Source organism: Pararge aegeria, chromosome 14 (assembly GCF_905163445.1).
Source record: "Pararge aegeria chromosome 14, ilParAegt1.1, whole genome shotgun sequence".
Taxonomy (NCBI): Eukaryota; Metazoa; Arthropoda; class Insecta; order Lepidoptera; family Nymphalidae; genus Pararge; species Pararge aegeria.
Window position 1 is genome coordinate 16,820,794 of NC_053193.1, and position 24,780 is coordinate 16,845,573.

Sequence of the window (24,780 nt, forward strand, 5' to 3'; positions counted from 1 at the left end):
TAATAGGACTTATTACCTGCAAGTAAATAGTGAATACGTTTATTTGAGGCTACACCTCTGGCTGCATCATCTATTATTATAATTTATCATATTTACCAATCTCTTTTTTTGTTTCAGAATGAGAGAATACGTAGAGGAAAATGAGAAAAATGATCCTCTTATACACGCCCCAGACAAGAAAAACAACCCTTGGGCCGAGAAAGGGAAATGCATCATCATGTAATCATAATCTAAGTAAAAACAACAAAAAAATATCACCAAAAATTCTAAAAGACATTATATCGTTTTGGCACGACGAAATCGTTATTGGTCTGGTCCGATCCACCGGCGCAATTGCAGATAAAAGTAAGATTGAAAAGAAGTAACAAACGAAATTGAACATTCGCAACTGCCAGACAATATAAAGAAAAATAGTAAAATAGAAACAAGTCAGAACGAAGAACGCTAGCCTTGCCAAAACACCAGTTCGATTCGTTTTACCAGAGATTCCATAAAAACGGTTTTCGTTCCCCAAGATAATCTAGTCCTCATAATAAAAATAATGTAAGGAATGTACATTTTGACTGTGCGCGTCGCAAGTATGTACTTATGAGTGTTTTGTTAAAAGGATTAAAAATGGTTGTAAATACGTTAAATTTTGTATTTCTAGTAAAGTAACGTTCGGTCGGGTCTATCGGTAGAGGATAAAATGGAAAAGTTAATGTGGGAGGAGTTAAAATTGTAAATTTAAACTTAAACATGACAATGTATGTTCATACCGACGTATTTTACTTTGAAGTTGAGAGATTTTAATTTGATGGGGAAACGCCTTGAAAATGTTTAAAATAGAGTAATATGATTGAGGAATCCAAGCACTTCCACGCAAAGAAAAGCAACTTCCTCTAAGAAATTTGCGTGGATCTGCTTTGGATTCTAATTTAAACAGACGAAGTACGCAGAACTTTGTTGAACTGCTTCGGGTAGTTTAGTTACATAAACCGTAAGTTTTTCTCATATTTTGGTCGTGAACAGAAACTTTGCCATCGCGATAGTTTTAAAACACAGTTAAATGTGAAGATTCATTGAGCTCGTGAATCTTTAGATTTAAACGATTAAATATAAAATAATTATAGTTAAAATATAGGGTATAATCGCACATCACAACTTAACATCTATTTGCTGGATCACAGAAATACGAATAACAACCATGAATTTAAATTAGGTATTGGCAATAAAGAAATCTTAGGCGAAGTGTTAAAATGACGAAATGTTAAATGTAGCGCAGTGAAAATTAATCTTAAGGTAACTTTCATGAATAAATGCGACATAATCTTGTTTGAAACAAAAGTAATGATAAGTTGATATAGGATACTTTTTTATGAACACAGGTACATTCCGCAGTGCCATTAACTAGTAATGCTTCTACTAAATAAATCTTAGCGTCTTATCTTCTACGCTCCTCATAAGCTTCGTTATGTATGTTTCATTATTTATGACCCCTCTATATATCCTCGTATTGTCCTTTTCTGCATTATCTTTCCACATTATGATTGGTTTGAGTTCATCTTCCCCTTCCCAAATATTTAAAATTAGAAAAATAAATCTATTAACTATGACTTTAAATCTAGCACTTGATTAGCTTAGTATTAATTCAAGATATAAATTGAAATAAACTTTACCTATGTCACGAAAATTATTCGCGAGCTATCGTAGTTTCCAAAATAAACTTCTTCTAAATTATATCTAAGATTAACGGGTCTGAATTGCTAAAATTCCTCTTGATTATAATATACATCTCCAAAGGTGGTGTTGTATTAATTAGGAGGTCTAATAGCTTCACAACCTCGCGTAGTGCTATTGATCTAACATTCCATTAAAATGGAATGACCTTTAATCCTAATTTTGAATAAAATAGAAAATTTAAACTTACGCACGGTAGGTAATTATAGATTAAATTAAAATCTAACCTAAAATTATAAACATAAATTTATAAAAAAAAAAACCTTCCTCCTTACCATTTCTAGACACGAACTATGGAGAATCATTCTGGCTGTGAGTATTTCCCATTTGTTTAGATGCTTATCATTGTCGTTTGTCCGAAATTTTGCTAAAACCGACAATAAATTGTTATCGCGGACTAACTTCTTAAATGATTTCATCTTTGCAATTTTGTCCCCCCTTAAAAATCTCATGTCAATTTCTAATTCATTATTTGTTCCTACGTCCATCACTTCATCTATTTTCAAACTATGCTCATCTTCTTCATCTACTTCTTCTTCCTCATTAATAAGTTTCACTTATACGTTCATTGAAACTGTCCTTTCTTAGTCGAGAATAGATTTAAACATAGGAAGTTAGAGAGTAATTCGTAGTCTTAGTTATAAATTAAAAGCAAAAAATCAAAGTTGTTTGTTAAATTACACGATAAAAGTTGCAATTCAGAGAATTAGCCGTAGTTATATAAAAGAAAATAATAAAAATGTAACGAGTTGATTTAAAAATGTTCTAGTAAATAAATTAAGGGATCTCAGTCGAGAGTTTGAACGCGATGACAAAGTTCTGTTTGACCACAATCACTTAAGCGAGTACAACAGTATATACATTTTCAAGGTGGTCCTCTTTAAAATAATATATTATTGCGTGTTTTGTTTTTAATATATAATAGTTTATTTTATTTCTAAGTTTTTTTGTTTGAATTAAGTAAACCAAAGATTTTTTGACTTCCTTCTTGGGCAGTTCTGTCCTTCCTAATCAACAAGTACATTTGTATTAAATACTTCGTCATATATGTGTGTGTGCAATAAATAAGTTGTAACCATGTGACGTATTATTTAATATTAGTGTTTTAATTAAGCTTAATCGGTACTTTTTAACGGATTAATCAAAAATTTAATAACTAGTTAAGGTGATATTGGAAATGATTTTTTTAGAATCAATAGGCTAAGGTATTATGTTATTATTAATATGTAATCAGTAATCACTGAAATAAATCAAAATCTGTAATTTCTGTGCTTATTTATTCTCCTATAAATATATTATTTTTTCTTTCCTACGCACAACTTTTACAAAAAGTTTATAGTAAGAGTTATTTTATTAAAGAAGTTAGCGATAATGCAGTCTAACGTCAGTTTTCAATAATCAATATCTGCGATGGGAACTCACGGACTCAGACGTAGAGTCAAGCAACACATTTCTTTCACTCTTACTTTCTGCATCTTAGCTGCGACCAAACTTTCTCAGAACTACAGTCGACTAAGATGGTCTTGGACTAAATATATCCATAGATATAACTAAATAAAGATAGGATCAGTGTACAGTTGACACCAAGAGCCACATGGCGGTAACCTGGTAAACCAGACCTGGGTACTTGCGTTTTTCCTCTGTCACAGCTGTCATGAGGTTCCCGTCATAAATGTGAGGCCCACAAAAACCCTCATCACGTCAAGGTTATTAGCTAGAGTCGTCCTGTCAGTAATAAGGGACAAGAGTCTGTAGAGCCAGACATCGTCATGCTTGAATACCGGCTCCGGTGAGTACTTATAGTGCGGTAACCTTCCGACCTAGATACCGTACGTTAGAGCAAACCTTAGACATAAGACCTTGGCGCCTTGGTTGTGTGTGTGCAACATCTCAGAGCTTGGAAGCGCAGAACAGCCGAAAAGCAGATTTCTGAGTGACTTGCCAAGATATCGACATGCTTGGCAGATGTCGTGAGTGCCATCCTACATAATGTACTTTCGATATTTCCACGTCTTAACCACCTAATCCTTATAAGGCACAGACAAACCCTGCTGTTTCCTCAAATAAATCTCTGGGCGAAGCTATTTGCTGAATTTTTTTATAATATAAGCTTCTGTGCAAGTCCTTCGCCTTCAATTATGCCTCCCGATCGGAATGCTTAGTACAACCGGTTTCTGCCAGTCGATGTTAGCCAAGGAAAGTGATTTATCATGTTCTATAATTACCGCACCTAAATCTCCATTTTTGTATCAAAGGTCCTAAAATTTGGTCCTAAAATATTCAGATTATGCGTGACGATTATCTAGACGTTTAGCCGGCCCCTACCACCTTACTTTCAGAGGATGTAAAATGTCACTACAGACGATTTCGGGTGATACATCGGCACTCACCACTGATTTTTCGGAGTTATTATTAAGCGGGAAACATCGTGAGGAAACCTGAATGCCTTCTCTCTAAAGTTCTCTCTAAAACGTTTTCAAGGGCGTGTGAAATCTTCCAATCCGCACTTGGCCAGCGTGGTAGACTACGGCCTAAACCCTAATCATGATCCGTGCCCTGCAGTGAACTGGTAATGGGTTGATGATGACGATGCGATCGAACATTAAAGTTGGTGACCTTTTCTATTCAATGAGTCAAGCAGGTCTGAATTAATTTTCGTTTCTTGGGTTCATTTTAATAAGAAGTCCATCTCCACGACGCAAGCCGAATTCCTTCATGATCTGTGAAATGGTTGAGCCAAACATAGGTAACAAATAAACAGACAATCCTTCGCAGTTTTTATGTTATTAACCATTGCTCGCGGCTTTGCTGGTGTTAATGTAGATGATCTTGATCAATTCCGGTTGTCTTACCTTGATATTAAGTCCTTGTCTGTACGTGCAACAAGTTACGTGCAAAAATTTTAAGACGATCGGTTGAGCATATAAGACGTGAAAGCTTACCAACATACATTCCCGTTTATATTCTTAGTTAAGATTAGGATAGTTTAATATAATAAAGCATAGTATGGGTTATGGATAGTATAGGTACAAAAACGTTGTGTAATTTTGAGGTCTGAGTAAACAAAACTGTATCCTAGGGATATCATAAAACCTAATCAAGGCTGACGCGAGAGGTAAAACTGGTTAAATGCGGCTAAAACCGGATCAGACCGCCTCTTGCCGGTGGAATACTGGCTTAAAGGATTCACCAAATGATATACCGGCTTTAACAGCCCACTGCAAAATAGTAATATATTGTAATAACACCGAAATAGGGCACTGGGATAAACATAAAGAATATTCTAGAGATTGTATATGAACGGGTACGCTCATAACATAGTTGTGTAGATTTAGTATGTTGAATGGGCTTTTAGCTACTTCGGTATCAACATGTCCTTACCATGTATTTGACAGAAGTAAAGAAAAGGCAAAGGTCGTTACCTATACAGCCGTCTGTACCGTAATTAAACATAATAAACTTCATTTAAACAAAACAGTCTCGTATTTTCTTTTTTGTTTGTTGACAATGTCAACGTAGATAGTTTTGTACATCCCTACTAATATTATAAATATAAATGTAAGTTTGTTTGTTACGCTTTCACTCGAAAACTACTGAACCGATCATAATGAAACTTTTTATACATATTCTTGGTGGTATTAGAAATAACATTGAAAAAAAAAATTACGTCAGATCTCATCAGATCAAAATCTTAAATGCTCATATATGACTATAGGTGTAGACAATGTAGCAGTAGGTACGCTGCCTCCCAAAATTACGCGGGCGAAGCCGCAGGGCACATCTAGTATAACTTATATACGTAAAATTATGTATATATATATATATATATATATATATAAACATATACATATATGATATTCATATTATATAAACGTACCTATATATGTATGTCTAATGTATGTATAATATATATGGATATCTATACACATATACCAGAAAGCCCCCACGTGACATTACGCTGTTAAACGAAATACACGTGATCAGCCCATAGTCAGTCACCCATACAGCCACCATAGTCCTATACTATTGCTAAACAACTGCGAGCACGCACGATAGAGTCGTGCTTCGCGCACTCTTGCACGTTGTAACATTACAGACAAATAAGAAGTACGGAACATTTAGAATATTAAATATTTCAAAAACTTTAGAGTAAAAAAAAGGTCGTAGAACAAAAGTTGTTAGTTTAAACGTAAACAACTACACGCAGAGAGCTATCTCTTATTTATATTTAACCTGTATATTGTTCAAAGACCCTCAGGTGTTTTAGCAGGGTCGTTTTCTCACTTTAAAGTCAAAGTCAAAAATATCTTTATTCAATTAGGTCCATAGGTGGTACTTTTAATGCGTGCATTAAATGAGAAATGTGTACACGGTAGTGAGATGCTGGCGATAACCATATTCGTAATCTTACAACTTAAGCTACGAGGGTTCCAAACGCCTGGTCTAAGAAGAAGCTCGCAACAAACTTAACCGGGTGTTTTTTGTTATCACCATCTCACAGGATCTGAGACGTGGTCGCTAACTATGGGCCTCATAAGAAGGCATCAGAGTAAATCAGCGGGCAATGGAAAGAGCTATGTTAGGAGTATCTCTACATGATCAAATCAGAAATGAGGAGATCTGTAGAAGAACTAGAATTACCGGCATAGCTCAACGAGTCGCGAACTAAAGTGGCAATGGGCGGGGCACATAACTAGGAGAACCGATGGACGTTGGGTTTCCAAGGTGTTGGAGTGGCATCCCTGCACCGGTAAGCGCAGCGTTGGTCGACCCCCAACCAAGTGAACAGACGACATCAAGTTTGGAACGCCCAAAACCTATATCCAGCATATATTTTCTAGCCATAGAGGAAAGGTAAAAGCTAAATGCTGTTTAAGAAACTTGTTTCATGCGCATGCCAAAACATGCACATGTCAACGATGCACTTTACTGATTCTAGCTTTCACCTTAAGGCATAATATCTCTTATTTCGAATTCAACATGGATAACTCATTTGGGTTGGAACCCATAAATGCACAGACGGCTTATATTTTTTGCAAATATTAAAGTTACATTGTAGTTATTATTTAGTAAACAAAATGAAATTACATTTAACCTAAATGACGGCCGATTGGCGCAGTGAGCAGCCACCCTGCTTTCTGAGTCCAAGGCCATGGGTTCGATTCCCACTAATGGAAAATGTTTCTGTCATGAACATGAATGTCTTTCAGTGTCTGGGAGTTTATCTGTATAATAAATAAATAAATAAATATACTACGACAATACACACATCGCCTTCTAGCCCCAAAGTAAGCGTAGCTTGTGTTATGGGTACTAAGATGACTGATGAATAGTTTTATGAATAATATACATAAATACTTAGAATATACGTATAAACACCCAGACACTAAAAAAATTCATGCTCATCACACAAACATTTTCCAGTAGTGGGAATCGAACCCACAGCCTTGGGCTCAGAAAGCAGGGTCGCTGCAAACTGCGCCAATCGGCCGTCGTATATTATAAGTATTTATGTATATTATTTATAAAATTATACAACAGTCATCTTAGTACCCATAACACAAGCTACGCTTTCCTTTGGTCTAGATAGTGGTGTGCGTATTGTCGTAGTATATTTATTTATTTATTTTAATTTAATAAAAATTATTTTAAAGGTAGTGCAAAGACATAATGTCATCGTTCATCCATATCTTTAATATCACCATATCAAATGACAATGTCTTTTTAATTCATTTTCTTTATTCTTTCCCGAAGGGAAAATGCATTGATTTTATGCTACTTACTTTTATTGTCAGCTCACATAGATAACTTAAATAAATAAAAAAATCCACACCCGGATTTATGCGCTTCCCGCAACCCTATTTCTCTGTTATAACACTTATATTACTATTTTTAGTGGCCCGCAAAAGCCTCTAAATCACTCGCTGAATCCCTCTAAGCCATATTCCAGGCCCGGTTCACCTGAATGTTTCTCTTCGTATGCGGTTTTTATGATATCCAAAGAAATCCCTAACTTTGATTACTCCTTCTATAATTTTTACGGTTGATAACGTTATGACAGCGGGAGCGGGAGATTAATTGCATAAAACGCACAAGTTAGAGGTGCGTGTTGGGATTCGAGCTCGCCCCCCGAAATTGAAGTTCAATTCCTGCCCACTGGGCTATCACCGCTTATTCTCGGTAAAATCTACATAAATAGTAATTATATATTCCAAAATTTTGACAGCTAATTAAAAATGTACCTAAAGTTTTTGTCCGAAATAACTTTGACTTAATATTCTCTCGAAAAAATTTTACTGCATCGTGTAAACCGGACAAGCATTCAGTCAGAAATTTGGTCAAGATTAACACATATTTTATTCGCAGTGAACAACTAGGTACATAGATTTTTATTAGCTTAAGTTATTTCAATCTCATATTGCAAAGCTCAAATTGAAAATGAGTATGCCGAAGATGAGAAAGCGTCCTAAAAGGCAAGCCGCATCACACTGCACCAAAAAGGTCGTCACACATAAATTTGAACCAGAACAAGTAAATCGAATATTGCCTGCGCATCTCAGATAAATTGTCCTCGACGAAGGTATAACAGAATGCTTGGCATCCGCCCAAAAGCGTGTTCGCAACATCAATACAACGTTTAACTTGTCTGCTTGTTCTACAGATAACAAAAACTCCGCTTAAAATTAAAGCGAATAACAAAAAATTTAAAATTCGAAATTAATTTATTTCAAGTAGGCCTAGAACTTTTGAAACACTTTTGAAACTTCAATTCAGTCTACTTGAAGTGACTCTAACACCGATTTTGAAGGCAGATTCTACTGGCAAGAGCCAGTAAGAAACTCAGATTGCCTATTTTCAACATCATTTTACAATTTACAATATTTATCCTTGTGTTTAAACTTATGCATTGGTATGTCCAAAATTACCTTGGGAATAATCAATGAAATAAGCGGTAATAAAAAAAAATATTCATCAGTCACCCGTATCGGTAACACAAGCTACGCTTATTTTGGGGCTAGATGGCAGTGTGTGTATTGGCGTAGTATATTTGTAAAGAACTCTTTTCTCGAGTTCATATATTGAACCTTTTCTGAAAGTCACCAATGTTTTTACAGTGATAAGTGACATAAAGAAAAGGATGTTTAAGAAAAATTATTTTGATTTTAAAGACCTGAAGTAAGGGCTTTAAATGTTGTTTCTTGTATTTTCACAGAAACGCAATATCGTCTTTATTTCAACTACTCATTGAAGGGAGTATTATAAACATTAGTATATATTTATATACAACTTCTTTGATTTTGAAGTTTTTTTTTTAAGTTTTATGTACTGCTTTTAAACTCAAATCGAATTGCCGTTATCAATAGAACTCACTCTCAACAATTTCAACTTTGTGTTGATACCATCTAAGAGCTTGGGCCGTCGCCAAGGAACGGTTCTACCTTCACCGTCAGGAACAATATATTATCTGTGATGTATGGTTTAATGGGTTTTCCAGCTCTGTTTTAAATTTCACGTTATTATATTTCTGTTTTGTCATTTTATCTCAGATCTAGAGTCAAGTCTAAATTTTATGTGAGTTGTGTTTATAAGCTTTTATATTATGAAGGAATAATCCTATTCTAACTTTAGTTTAACTAAAATGTTAAGAAGGTTTCTTTATTGCTCTGAATAACTTGTGCCGACCTTTCTAGCTTAGTTGTGTCTGGTGAGCGCTGTGAAAACATTAAACCTAAAATGATTACTGTCAACTGCTAAATTGAATGTAGTGACTTAACGCCTGTTTGAGACTGTGGAGTTAAATTTAAGTCGTTTAAACGGTTTCTGTATGATCTTAATTCTGTGGGGCAGGCTTCGGGGACTGCGGATAGAAGTGATAACTTAATCTATTAAATATTTTTTATTCAATTAGGCACATATATAGATGGTACTTTTGATGTGTATGAGTTTTAGATTAGCTAGGTCGGTTAAGTGCGATATTGATGTGGTTTGATGCCATGCAAAGTCAAATTCAAAGTCAAATATTTCTGTATTCAATAAGGCACATAGATGGCACTTTTAATGTGTGTATTACATGTAAACTATTAAATAGAAGTGAGTTGTGCTGCTGTATATAAGCTTCAACCACGGTGACAGCAGCAATTTGTAAGGTATTGGGAGTTAGTATTAGTTGTTCAGTTTAAACGACATAGTAAAAGTTCTGCATGCGTATGCGAAGATGCGTCTTTAGCAAATCGCCTGCGTAAGGTACATAGGTGATTTGTGGGATTGAGTAGACGCATTTATAAATAAACAAATAAATAAATATAGTACGACAATATACACATCGCCATCTGGCCTCAAAGTAAGCGTAGCTTGTGTTATGAGTACTAAGATGACTGACGAATATTTTTATGAATAATTTACATAAAAACTTATAATATATAGATTAACACCCAGACACTGAAAACCATTCGTGCCCATCACACAAACATGTTCCAATTGAACTCAGAACTCAAACTCAGAAAGCAGTGTCGCTGCCCACTGCGCCAGTCGGTCGTTTTAAAATGTGATACTTAAGGTAATTTTTTACCTACCAATGCATTATTTTATAGACTGTTAAAACACGTTACGCGCGAGGTTACTATACAATTGATGAATTTCTTAGTGACAAGGTTGCTTGGAAGCATCCGTCTTTGCTTTCATGTCTCACAAGATAGAAAAATTAATGTTAAAATTTAAATGGTAAACAAGTTGATGTTGGTAAAGAGAAACTGCTCAGTTTTTTGCCGGTTTCTTCTCAGCTGAATTTGCCTTCCGAACCGGTGGTAGAGTCACTATAAACAGACAACTTTACGTTTCAAAAATGCTTATATTAGGCCTACTTGAAATAAATGAATTTTTAATATGCAAGGAGTTTCTCTACGTGGTCAACTCAGAGAAATGAGGAGATCTGTGGAACAACTAGAGTTACCGACTTAGCTCAGCGAGTCGCGAAGCTAAAGTGGCATTGAGCGGGGCACACAGTAGATGTACGTTGGGTTTCTAAGGTGCTGGTAGGGCCACTGCTAAACGCAGCGTAGGTCGGCACCCAAACGAGGTGGACAGACGACATCACGGAAGTTGCAGGGAGCCGCTGGAAACAAGCTCCAGGACTGTGGATTTTGGAACTCCCTACAAAAGACCTATGTCCAACAGTGGACGTCAATCGGTTGAATTGAAGATGATGATGATGAGTCGGACTAAGAATTTCTATTTCTGTTAAAAGAGTTCTTCCTCGGTGCTAGGATAATATATCTATAGAAATATGACGCCTTAAAATTTATAATAGCAAATACATTTATATAAAGTAATAGTATTAAGATTAGAATTTGGGTCATTAGGTATTTTTGCAATAACTTAGCAAACAGTATACTTTAACCGCAGATTAATATGATAAAACGTATCTACTCTAACCATCCCTTTATATCGAATGAACAATAATATTTAACTATCGTTACACTGTTTATGTGTGTGTGTAAAAAGGTGTGTGTATTTTTTAATATACTTATAATTTTTGCACGCCTCATAAGCGAAGCGTTGAGGTGGGTATTACTGTCAGTTTACGCACACCGAGTGATTCTATAACTTAAAACGTCATTTTTTTTATTATTATAAGTGAATATAAATAGACAAATGTCGAGAAAAAACTCAATTTTTAACACTCATGATATTTTTAAATCTCTTTTTATTATTTATACTAATTAAAAAATTGTTTAAAAAGTTCTGTCTTGAACGTCAGTGTGTCTGTATGTCCGTAACCCCATCTTGTGGTCACGATAACGAGCGAAATACTTCACTTATCGAGTTAGTTTTTTTTTTTATAGGCATAAGTATTTTGAGGAAGCCTATTACTTTTCACGGTTTTTTTTACTTTTCTTTGTAAGCCATTTTTGCACGTCGCTAGACGGTATGGCTTTGTCGGTATGGTGGTAACTAGCCACGGCCGAAGCCTCCCAACAGACCAGATATGAGGAAATTCTTACCTACATACCAACGAGTGAAACCTGTGACATTGTACTGTTTGCAGATACTGTCAATAATTTACTTTTAAATGCAAAAAAACTAAGTGTGTGGAATTTATTTTTCCAAATGTAAAGAAAGTTAATAAAAATATAATAATAAATGGAGAATCACTAAAAATGGAAGATTCCACAGTTTTTCTGGGCATGACCTTGGATTGTAAGCTTCAGTGGGGTACCCATATAGATACACTAGCAGTAACGGTCAATATATAAACTTAAATCACGTGAATCCCTCCGTGAAAAATTTAAAGAAATAGTTATACTATATACGGTAGCCTCACAATATATTTATAACAATATAGTATTTGTAAGACAACATATTAGTCTTTATAAACAAAAAGTGGATATAAACAGTCGACTTACAAGAAATGGTCATAAATTAGTGACATCTGCATATCGTCTGCGAAAGGTGCAGAAGTCATTTGTGGGATTGAGTATACGCTTTTATAATATGATTCCTAAGGTAATTTTGGACCTACCAATGCATAAGTTTAAAGAATGTGGTAAAACACATTTATTACTGCGAGGTTATTATACAATTGATGAGTTTCTTAATGACAAGGTTGCTTGGAAGCATCCGGCTTTCATCTCTCACAAGATAGAAAAATGAATGTTAAAATGTAAAATGTAAATTTTTGATGTTGGAAAAGAGCAACTGCTGAGTTTCTTGCCGTCTTCTTCTCGGTAGAATCTGCCTTCCGAACCGGTGGTAAAGTCACTACACACGGACAGACTTGACGTTTCAAAAGTGCTTGTAGTAGGCCTACTTGAAATAAATGAATTTTGTTTATGACAGTCAACTGCTCGATTTAAACGCCTCGCCCAACAGGAGAGATTGCCATGATTGAATCACCATGCTGAGCAGACAGGTTTGTGTGGAGTATGTAGATGGAAGTAGAATGAAGCGGAAGTAGGACTTCGACTTCAGCTGTAAAGTATTACTTACTAGCTGTTGCCCGCGACTTTGTCTGCGTTTAATTTTGTTTTTTGATGTGGCATTAAATTTTGTTATAGATCAAAAAAAAATTTAAGTATTCAGTATCGCTAAGCCTTAAATGTGGGGTTTGCTGCTGTCCGCTGAGGAGTTCTGTCCTCTAAAAGCAAAATAAAACACATATTATAACCTCTGTAGTACAAAAATAATTATTTAAATCGGTTATAAGTAATTTGTCGGAGTTATGGTGTAAAATCGTCAAACACTCATCCCATCTCCCTTACATTGACATTTATATATTAAATACTTATACTTGTTACATATACTTATACTTATTACTTATTACTTTTAAGGGTATCCCGCAGATTATATTTCGCTTCTTTTAGGGTAAATCGAATCTATCCATTGAAACAAGCTTTATGAAGGGTTAATGGGTAATTTCCAGGCCAAACAACGATCTCTGCAGTAAATCTTGTGTGCCGGGGTCGACAGCGGGTAATTATTTCTGGCGGGGGTAACGCTAGGGCCCTAATTAATGAGGTAAACTTAATTCTCGCGTTGTTCAAGTTATTTCCAACTTCTATCCACGGTTCGACCGCGTACGAACTCAGTGTTAGTCTTTTTGAAGTGGAAGTTCTAAGGTGAGGCGATTCGATGTTTCTTTTAGAAATTGAGAGTGTAATTTCAATTAAACATTTACGCACATTGTGTTACATGAGCGAGAAGAAAAATACAACGTAAAAATTAAAAAGAAAGAGAACGATATATATTTTTTATATATTACAAATTTCTGTGTAATAAATGAGAGGAATTGGGAAATGTCTCTTGGGTTTTGTAGTGAGAAATAAAAAGATCAATATTGAATACAAATGGTTAGTTTATTATGAGAAAAATAGTACAAACAAAGTAGTATTTTTAAATCAAAGTCGGTAAGACCTATTATAAAAAGAATAGATTTAGCAAAATCTGGAGAGGTCTATACGGCTCGGGATTAAAGAATTAATAAAATAATATTTTATAAATGGAACTGCATCATGCATCTATTAGTCAAAATTTTAATATTCTTCCTTTGTCCAGACATTTCTACCATAAGTTTACACGTAATAAACATAGAGCTCTTATCAAAGTCAAAGTCAAAATCAAACTCAAAGTCAAAAGTATCTTTATTCAAGTAGGCCCGGCCCATAGGTGGCCCATTTGATGCGTACATAAGAATTACACGGTAGTGAGATGATGGCGATAACCACATTCGTAAACTTAAAACTAAAGCTACGAGTGTTCCAAACGCGTCCTGGTCTAAGAAGACACTTAGCCGGGTGTTTTTTTTTTGTTATCACCATCTCACAATGTCATTTTAAATTATTAGAAGAGCAACCTGGTTAGAGCAATAATTTACACCCAAGCTTTTTTATCGATTACGTAGTCTTTACTTTATTATATAATAGGAATTTTCTATAAGCTTACGTTTAATAAAAACTTTGAACTTTTTAAGAGACATCTCCAAGATGTCAATTGGTAGTTTATTGTAGAATTGTATGCAATTTCCTTTAAACGAATTATGAATTTTATGTAACCAAGTTTTTGTATAACACCACATATATGAAAATAGAGGCAACCGATTTTTTTTATGTCACTTAGGTTTTATTGGGTACTTAATAGATTTTCAAGATTCATATTCGCTCACTTTAATATATTTGAAATTAAGTAAGGACATGACCTTCATCCTGGACTCTTTGTGTAATAAACAAAATAAGGCCACAAAAAGTTACCGTATAAGATACACTAGTTGTTATTAGTACGCAATAATAATGTAGCGGTGATAGCTCAGTGGTTAGGACTTCGGCTTCAGTTTGGGGGACCTGTTCGAATCCCAGCACACTCATCTAACTTTATGTGCGTTTTAACTTTATGTGCGGTGAAGGAAACCTGCATGCCTGAGAGTTCTCCATAATGTTTTCAAAGGCGCGTAGAGTTCACCAATACGGACTGGTCCAGCGTGGTGGTCTACGGCCTAAATTCCTCCGTTATATTCCATTAGTCGCCTCGCCAACTGTATTCTGATCTGCCATCACAACTGCACAGCTAGCTATATATTTATAGTGTTCGAACAGCAAAAGTCACAGAAAACTGCAAATTTGTTTGATGTATCGCTAAAATGCTCTTCAAATTTAAGGTTGTTTCCAGCGCGAACAGAATTTCAGCGCAGTAAATCTCTCGGGCCGGCCGTCGAGAAGGGGTAATTGTTCTCAGTGAGCACAAGACTCGAGTTTCTACCTTAATTAATGAGCTGTAAACACCGACAGAACTGCCTCGTTGGTCAAGCGATAGCGTGTTCTACGAGTGATCATTCCCATGACCCGGGTTCTATACGCATCATCAAAATAAATGAAGAAAATAAATGAAGAATGGAGCTATGAAGCGATAGGGCCGCCGCCGTATACGTTGTTATGTTAAATACTTTCGTTTTTTATGTACTTTTTGTGGTGTGCAATAATAGTATATTCATTCATTCATTCTTCAAAATATTAACCCATTACCGAGTAACTACACGGCACTGGTCTCCGCCCACAATGAGAAAGGTTTAATGCCATAGTCCACCACTGGCCCAGTGCGGATTGGTGGACTTCACACGCCTGTGGCAACATTATTGAAAACTCTCAGGCATGCTGGTTTTCTCAGTAATCAGTCGCCGTTACTGCAAAACACACATAACATTGTTAAGTTAGACGTTTCGCAAAAATTCCAAATCAGTGCATCGAGTACGAGTTATTAGGTACAGCGGTGATAGCCTAGTGGCTAAAATTTCGGCCTTCTTTCGGCACCTCTGGCTTTTCAGAGTTAATTGCGTTTCATTATTATGAAAATTAAGCTTAATTTGCTATACTCCGCCAAAAGCAGGAGAATCTGTATGGTGTAATTTATAATTTCTTCAATCCTTATACTCCACACCAAACAGATCTTTGGCAATTGAAGAAATTATAAATTACACTATACAGATTCTCCTGCTTTTCGCGGAGTATAGCAAATTAAGCTTAATTTTCATAATATATTATGGATTTCCGCAAAGTAACGCCTGCTTCTATCCAATATTTGCGTTTTAAGCAATTTAATATTGCTTTAACTATGAAGTCAAACATCGTGGGGAAACCCTAGTGACTTAGCGTTTTCCATATTGCTCGCAAAGACGTGTGAAATTAACAAATCGGCACTTTATTTTTTTAATCTTCATATTCATTCATATTTAACCACAGAAATATGAACATACAGAAATTTTATACACGACTAATATTAACGTATTGTGGTTCGGTAATCGGTATCTAATTGGATCCACACAACTCAATGTCGCGAGAAGTGGAAGATGTTGGAGGAGGCCTACACCAATTTGGTGGGAAAATGCTGGAGTAGAAGACGAAGAAGGATCGGTAATGGATTCATATGATGATGATAACCCGTGATAATAAATATTAGACCAATGCGACAGATTATTGCCAAGTATTCCTTCATTTATTTTTTCAAAATTCATTTATTTATAATCAGACTAGCTGTTGCCCGCGACTTCGTCTGCGTTTGATTTTGTTTTTCATGTGGCATTAAATTTAGTTGGAGTTCTAAAAAAACAAGTATTCAGTATCGCTATACCTTAAATGAGGGGTTTGCTGCGGTCCGCTGAGGAGTTCTGTTCTCTAACCACCATTTGGCCAAAATTAAACATATTATAACCTCTATAGTACAAAAATAATTATTTAAATCGGTTGTAATTTGGCGGAGTTAGGGTGTAAAATCGTCAAGCACTTTCATCGCCTCTCCCAAAGGAACCGAGCTTAATCTCCGGATAAAAAGTATCCTATATTACTTCTAACACTTCCAAGAATATGTGTACAAAGTTTCATGAGGATGGGTTAAGTAGTTTTTGCTTAAAAACGTAACACATTGTCATTTATAATATTACGGATTACATTGGAGCAATAACAACAGAGACGATGGCGTCAGGAAAAGTTTAAAACTGCGTTCCAGCACCCACCTCCGAAACTAAAGCTGTAATTATATTATGTTCCAAACCAAGTTGTTGTATGGATAAAGTATACAGTTAGTTCAGCATGCAAGAAACATAATAACTGTTGTGTGTGCATGTGTAGTTGTGTGTAGATACGAGTATATAGGAAGATGCAGATATTATGCAGTATTAGAACTTCTGGTTTTATCACAAAGTCCGACGAAACCACATAGCCTCCGCAAATCTCTGTTATCCTAGCTTTTGCTTGCAGCTTTGTTTTTGCCAAGTCTGAGTAAATTACGCGAACCTATTAATTTCGATTCTTACTTACCATTCCTTTTACTTATTTACTTAAAAGTGTTGTAAATTTCTCGTTATTGTGATCGTCATCATCCCATTGCCGGCCCTCTACAGGGCACGGGTCTCCTCCCACAATTAGAAGGGCTTAAGGCCGAAGTCCACCACGCTGGCCCAGTGTGGACTGGCGGACTTCACACACCTTTGAAAATATTATGGAGAACTCTCAGGTATGCAGGTTTCCTCACGACGTTTTCCTTCACCGTTGAAGCAAGTGATATTTTAATTGCTTATAACGCACATAACTTCAATTCAGTTCAATTCAATTCAATTTTATTTCAATTCAATTTAATTCAATGATGATGATGATGTAACCTCAATAATTTTAAAAGCGATAAATGTCGTAGTCTTCGATCAAATTTGTATATACCATATTATATTTTATGTTTCACGAACACAGGAACATACACTCACAACATTCACGTACAGATGGGCGCACAGACCCATACACACGCAAACATAAATACACACTCGCATACACATAACCACACAATCACATTAACACACACACATACACACGCGTTTCAGTCAGCATGCTATTCTCACTTAACCGTTAGAGAACTAACTCAACACACCTTTGAAAGTTTCCTTTGTTAAAGTGCACTATATATTATCTCAATGATTGGGAAGGCACTGGCCCCTAAGATACGGGATTTCCTAGTTTAGGGCTCAGGATCCCAAAGACTTATTTTACTGAGTTTTTCTAATAAATATTTTCTATTCTTTCTATTCCTTCTTTCTGTTTAGGGTTCCATTCCTTATTCGCGTAATATATGAATCTATCCCAATATAATAAAGCTGAAAAATTGGTTTGATTTATTTTTAAAATACAAAATGATATTAGATAAGAGTTTGCCGGTTTTTCTCGGTAGAATCTGCCTTCTATATGAATAAAATAAATATGCTACGACAATACACACATCGCCATCTAGATACAAAGTAAGCGTAGCTTGTGTTATGGGTACTCAGATAGCTGACGATTTTTATGAATAATACACATATAATAATAATAATTATAATAATCATTTATTTCAGGCTTTACCCATAAAATTTAAGATCAGATACGACATAAAATTAAATGCTATTAAAATAAATACATGTGAAAAGTAAATAAAAGTAAATAAATAAAAAAAAAAACAATATTTTGTCAGTTGTGGGAATCGAACCGACTCAGAACGCAGGGTCGCTGCCCACTGCGCCAATCGGCCGTCGATATATGCAAAGATATACACACTAGGAGGGGATCAGGACTGCTTGAACACCCCCCCCAGGGAGGCTTGTGTAGTGACGGGTAGCTAGAAGTATGGACACCCCTCCCTTTATGTGAGGTCTTACTTAAGGACTCAAGGTCCGTCGGCTTTCAAAGGCTAAGTAAGACATAGGTACTTATTATAAGTTCAATACAATATTTTTAAGCACTACACAAATAACGATCTATAGGAAACTAGAACCGGACTTTTTCTACATTTTGTATGGCATTAATCAAAGACTTATTCGCTATTAAAATGATAACTATGGAGTGATCTAACTATTGTTCATAGAAAACTAAACATTCTGAGAAATACCGGTATCTATCATATCAAAATATACTAGGTTAATAGGTTTATAATAACGTCATAGATAATGGTAGGTAGTTATAATCTTCACTTATCTATTTTCACAATATCAAGCAATTATATTTTTATATAAATATAAATCATCATCATCACACTAACCCATCACCGGCCACTACAGGGTACGGGTCCCATCCCAATGGGAAGGGGTTAAGGCCGTAGTCCACCACGCTGGCCCAGTGCGGATTGGTAGACTACACACTCCTTTTAAAGAAAAATTAAACCCAAAGTATACATAAGTAATAGAAAGTATAAGAAATTATAAATTCCCAAATTGCCTCTGCTGGGAATCGAACCCGGTACCTCCCACTGCAACCACATCCATAACTACTGCGCCAGGGACAAAAATAACTCAGTGAAGTCGTTTAATTACTCCCTGGCGCAACAGGGAGCGCTGTCAATTTAAGCAGGATGTCCCGGGTAATTTATAATATTTGGTAATTTATAATATCAGAATTTTGTCTGGTCTGGTCTGGCGGGAGGCTTTAGTGGCTAGTTATCACCCCGCAGACGAAGTCGTACCGCTAAGCAATTAAGTGCTCCGGTGCGATGTCGCGTAGAAACCGATTAGGGGTTTGACTACCGTTCTCTCTAACAGGTTACCCCGCTACAATCTTACTCATTTACCAACAGGTGAGATCGCAGTGGAATAAAACATAAATGGAACTCGATCCCCCTGAAAGGAAGATCGATGCCCTAACTACTATATAACTATATAACGTAAAATAATCTTTAAAATTGCGCATTAAACATGAACTATGATGCAGTACTTACTGAGGAAGATATTTCAGACTGTCAAAAAAAACTTTTGAGAAACAATATATTACAAAGTTTTTGTCTTCGCGACGTTCCCCACTTCTGTATAAACCGCGCCTGAAAGTACCTACTTGTAATTTGACGCACAAGGAGTCGTCACGTCACGAACCTTTTCTTTTCGAAAGTAGGTTACAATGTCACGTCGGCTTTGGTAGTGCATTGAATGCTGCAGATATTGGTGTAACTTTAAGTATTTCTGGAATGTTACCAGTTTGTATGTATGTATATAAACTCAGGAAACAGATCTTCTTCAGCATGATCATTAACCAACTACCGGCCCACCACGGGCACGGCTCTCCGTATTAAATGGCATAGAATAGTCAGAAAAGAGAAGCTGAAGTGGATAAGGCATTCAATAGGGTATAACAGAAGGAAACATATACTAATATTATATTATACCAATAAATAGACGGTTATTAAACAAGAGCCCCTCAGCACGCCCTCAATATAACGGTTTTTATGATATTGAAAAACTTTTATTCCATGACTTTTTCCTGGAAACAGTACTTATGACATAATTGTTTTTATTAACCCCCGTAGCAAAAACAACGGGGTTGTTATAAGTTTGACGTGTCTGCGTGTGTGTGGGTGTGTTGTATATCCGTGGCATCGTATTCCCCCAATGGATGGACTCATTTTTTTTTTCTTTTGCAGTGTAAATCCAATATATCAGCTGGGTCAATATTACTACATTTAAGGTCAACACATTGGTTCACTGGGGTTCCAGGTTTATATTCGGTCAAGAAGTGTTTAATGCGCGTCCGGATTAGGATTATGAATTGAAGAACGTGGTTAAAATTATTAAATCCCGCCAACCTGTATTTGAGCAACGTGGAGGGTCTAAGCACTTTATTCCTCTCTCATATAAGATAGGATAGGTTTGTGCCAAGCAGGGAGATGCGAATAAATAAATATAAAAATAAATATATTACTACAATACACACATCACCATCTAGTCCCAAAGTAAGCGTAGCTTGTGTTGTGGGTACTAAGATAGCTGTTGAATATCTTATATGTATTATATGTATTATATTCATATAAATACTTATAATATACAGATAAATACCCAGACACTGAAAAACAATCATGTTCATCACACAAACATTTTCCAGTTGTGGGAATCGAACCCACGGCCTTGGACTCAGAAAGCAGGGTCGCTGCCCACTGCGCCAATCGGCCGTCAAATCGGCGAATGGGATAAGGACGATGATGATTAATATTTTAAACAATAATGTGTCAAACTTTTATTATTTTTCCACTGTGTTATACGTTGGAGGTGCCATATTGCGGCTTTCTATATTAAAAAACGCCATAACCATATAACCATAACGCCATATATGAATAACAGTTTATTTTGGTCATGTTTATAACAAACTAAAAAATTTAACACTGTAAAGTGCACATAGCAACTACGTAACATTTTAGGTCTTGTTTTACTTTTTTTCTTTGCAACGTTCCGAAATCGAGTCCGGTCTCAGCAAGCGCTTAAGATGTTCTCCTCAAAAACTTATACAAATCAATAATTTCACCTCGCTGCGTGTACTGTAATCGCAGCAATTTTACTGAATGTCGGTTTCGTAACACCACCGCAACATATACACGACGCTATTGTCTGGAAACAAAAGCTAAAAGCATTTCAACTAATCCTTTTTTGTTGGCTCCGGAAGGCTTTTAGTTTGTTTTTGTATGACTCCGCACTTCTTACTCCCACTCCTGACAGAGATATAGCCCACGTGACTCCTTAGTAGTAATAAGAGAAAAAATAAAAAGACCGGGCAGACGCGCGGGCAATTATCTGACAGGGTTTTATATCCCTTTTCACTTTATAAAATCCAAATGTAAACTCTCTATTTGGGTTTTATAAGATGGTAAATAACCTCTATGGAGGTGTGTGAAGTCCACTGGGCCAGCTTGGTGGACTACCGTCTTAACCCCTTTTTGTTGTGGGAGGAGACCCGTGCCTTGTCTGATATGATGATGATGATAATAACACTGAATTCATTGTAAAATAATTTTATGTGTTACTAGCTGACCCGCGCAACTTCGTCTGCATCAAATCGATTATTATCTATTTTAATATCTTAAAAAAACTAAGAACCTTATTGTAGCGCCACCTACTGGGTCCAGTTTTATTTCCAATCTATATAATACGCGGCCGGTCGCCCTCTGCATTTATCTTGCTTTTAGCATTTTTATACCCGTCGAAACTTCTAAACATAGGTCTGATGGCCATATGCCTTGCGACTTGCTGTTATCAGTGAAGAGTTATGCCCTTATGAGTTTATTTTATTACTATCTCCGAGAATATTTATCAGAACTTTCTTGAAATTAGACAATACGATAATATATACTTTCAAACAAAAAAAGAATTATTAAAATCGGTTCAAATTTAACGGAGCTATGAAGTAAAATTGGTAAAAACTTTCATCCCATTTCCCGGAGGAATCTTTTTGTTTATCGGGATAAAAAGTAGCCTATGTTGACCCGGAATATTAGCAACCGATTTACCAAATTTCATTTAAATCCGTTCTGTAGTTTTCACGTGATGCCCGGACAGACAGACAGACAGACAGACAACAATTAAATAAAAATCTGTTTTGGACTCGGTATCGATTATAAAGCATCCCCCGGTCAAAATTTTCAAAATATATGAAATGTACAGAAATATTCCAGTTACAGTTGTATTATAAGTATAGATAAGTGTAGGTAGAAAACCCCCTGAGCCAATCACTATCAGTCCTTAAGACTATTGCGGGAAAATACTTGGAATCTGAATCACTGATAGCCTCAAATATGACGGCCAACTGGCGCAGTGGGCAGACCCTGCTTTCTAAGTCCAAGGCCGTGGGTTCGATTCCCACAACTGCAAAATATTTGTGTGATGAATGTTTTTCAGTGTCTGGGTGTTTATCTGTTTATTCTATAAAGATATTCATCAGCTAACTGAGTACCTGTAACACAAGCTACGCTTACTTTGGGGTTAGATGGCGATGTGTGTATTGTCGTAGTAATATAGATTATCTTATATGAGCGGAGGTCTTTGCCCAGCAGTGGGAACATTAACAAGCTGATGATTATATGAAACTGTGATTAAGGAGGAATAAGAGCGATTTGACGGCCGATTGGCGCAGTGGGCAGCGATCCTGCTTTCTGAGCCAAGGCCGTGGGTTCGATTCCCACAACTGGACAATGATTGTGTGATGAACATGAATGTTTTTCAGTATCTGGGTGTTTATCTATATATTATAAATATTTACGTATATTATTCATATAATTATTAATCAGTCATCTTAGTACCTATAACACAAGTTACGCTTACTTTGGGGCTAGATGGCGATGTGTGTATTGTCGTAGTATATTTATTTATTTATTTATAAACACTTTACAGGTCAAGCAAGGGACACGTCCTGCAACGTCTACCACCCTAAGAAGTAGTTTTTAGTAGAAGCCTCATGTGCTCGCAATTACACAGGCAACCTTCCGATCGGAACACAACATAGCAAAGCAGTAATACCTCCCTGTATATATAGGGGTTGACAGGGCATTGTGTATAATTTATTTATTATTTATCTATACTCTTTATTTTCACACAAATAAAAATAAAGAAGAAGAATAAAAGAAAACAGAGACAGAAGAAGTATAGAAAAGGCGGCCTTATCGCTTTGTAGCGATTTCTTCCAGGCAACCTTAGGATAAGGAAAACAAAACGATAACATACTGCAGGTTGTGCATATTAAAAAAAAAATACATACTAATACTTAAACTAGATTACACAAATAAAATAATACATAATATAATAAATATTTAAAAAAATAATAATAATAAACTAATATATACAATTATACATATCATAAATACATTTACAACAGTTAATACTATTACAAGTCATCTTCAATGTGAACTATAGCAGTTTTTGACAGCTTTCTTAAAAATACTAAGTGATTTTTTCTTAAAAATTTGGAAGTTAGGTGGATTTTTATTTTTTAATTGAAATTAAATTTAAATATAATTTATTAGAATAGCTGCATAATTGTTCCATGGTTTTACCTAGACTTAGTTTAGGACTAGGTTAGGCAGTGCTTTTGTATCTTTATGTATTGCAAGCACTAAATGGATTTCACCTGTCAGGGCTTTTTATCATCGTCATTACCAAACAGTAAGTCGCTTACTAGTCATTAAATAAAGACCTCCGCACGTGAAGGCTGAACACTGCGCAATGCGGAGCATAGTCAGCAAATATACAGAATTAGTTAAAAGTTACTAGGTAGGTAGAACTTTTACTAATCGTGGTTTAACCCCTTTTATCTGTATAATTCAACAAATAATGTATTTCTGTAAAATAAGCTTTACTCCGGCGTTGATATACAATTTAGTTCTTCTTATAAATTCCATTACAATTTAGCCCTTCACTGCAAACACCTGGCGGTAAGTGATGATGCAATCTTAGTTCATAGCGGTCTAACCTGTTAGAGGTATGCCAGGCCCATACTCCTAATCGGTTTATACGCGACATCGTACCGGTACGCAAAATCGCTTGGCGGCACGTCTTTGTCTGGGTAGTAACTAGCCTCCGACCAGACCAGATTACAGAAAATTCAGAAACTACATATTACCAGTGTTTCATACCGGGGATCGAACCTGGGACCTCCCATATAAGACCACAGCGCACCGCCAGGGAGGTCGTTGATACACAAATTATGGTGTTGAACTAGGATTTCGTCCAACTTCGCCCCGGTTCGCATGACGTCCACTGCTCTACATATTTCTTTTATAGGAATATCCACATTCCACACCTATAAGAGAGAGAGTTTGTTCTCTTAAAGAGAGATATCTCTTCCATCATCATCAGCCCAACTCCAGGACACGGGTCTCCTCCCACAATGAGAAGGGGTAAGCCCGTAGTACACCACGGATTTATGGACCTCACACGACTTTGAAAACGTTATGGAGAACTCTCAGATATTCATTTCCTCACAATGTTTTCCTTAACCGTTGAAGCAAGTTGTATTTTCATTTATTATTTATTTAAACAACTTTATTGTATAATAAAGGAAACACAGGAACACTTACATTAACATAAATAATATGCAAAAGGCGGCCTTATCACTAACTTAATCTCTTCCAGGCTACCTTAACTATTGAAATACTGCAATGAGAGACGGGAAATCGCAATTCTATATAAAAAAAAATTATATACATAAATAATTAAATAAAATAATAAATGTAATAATATATATTAATATATATGCATAAATACACATACATATACATATACATTTAATATTAACATGTTTAGTGACTAATAGT

The 24,780-nt window shown here is 35.8% G+C and overlaps 1 protein-coding gene across 3 annotated transcripts in view; it reads left to right on the forward strand.

Annotated features, from left to right (window-relative positions):
- The window catches only part of LOC120629513 (guanine nucleotide-binding protein subunit gamma-e), a 28,411-nt gene extending 25,607 nt beyond the window's left edge, over positions 1-2,804 (forward strand). For all 3 annotated transcript variants that reach the window (XM_039898461.1, XM_039898459.1, XM_039898460.1), the window contains exon 4: positions 118-2,804. In XM_039898461.1, the coding sequence (XP_039754395.1) occupies positions 118-223 (106 nt within the window). In that variant the 3' untranslated portion in view covers positions 224-2,804. The remainder of the gene's footprint in view (positions 1-117) is intronic.
- The last annotated feature ends 21,976 nt before the right edge of the window (positions 2,805-24,780 follow it).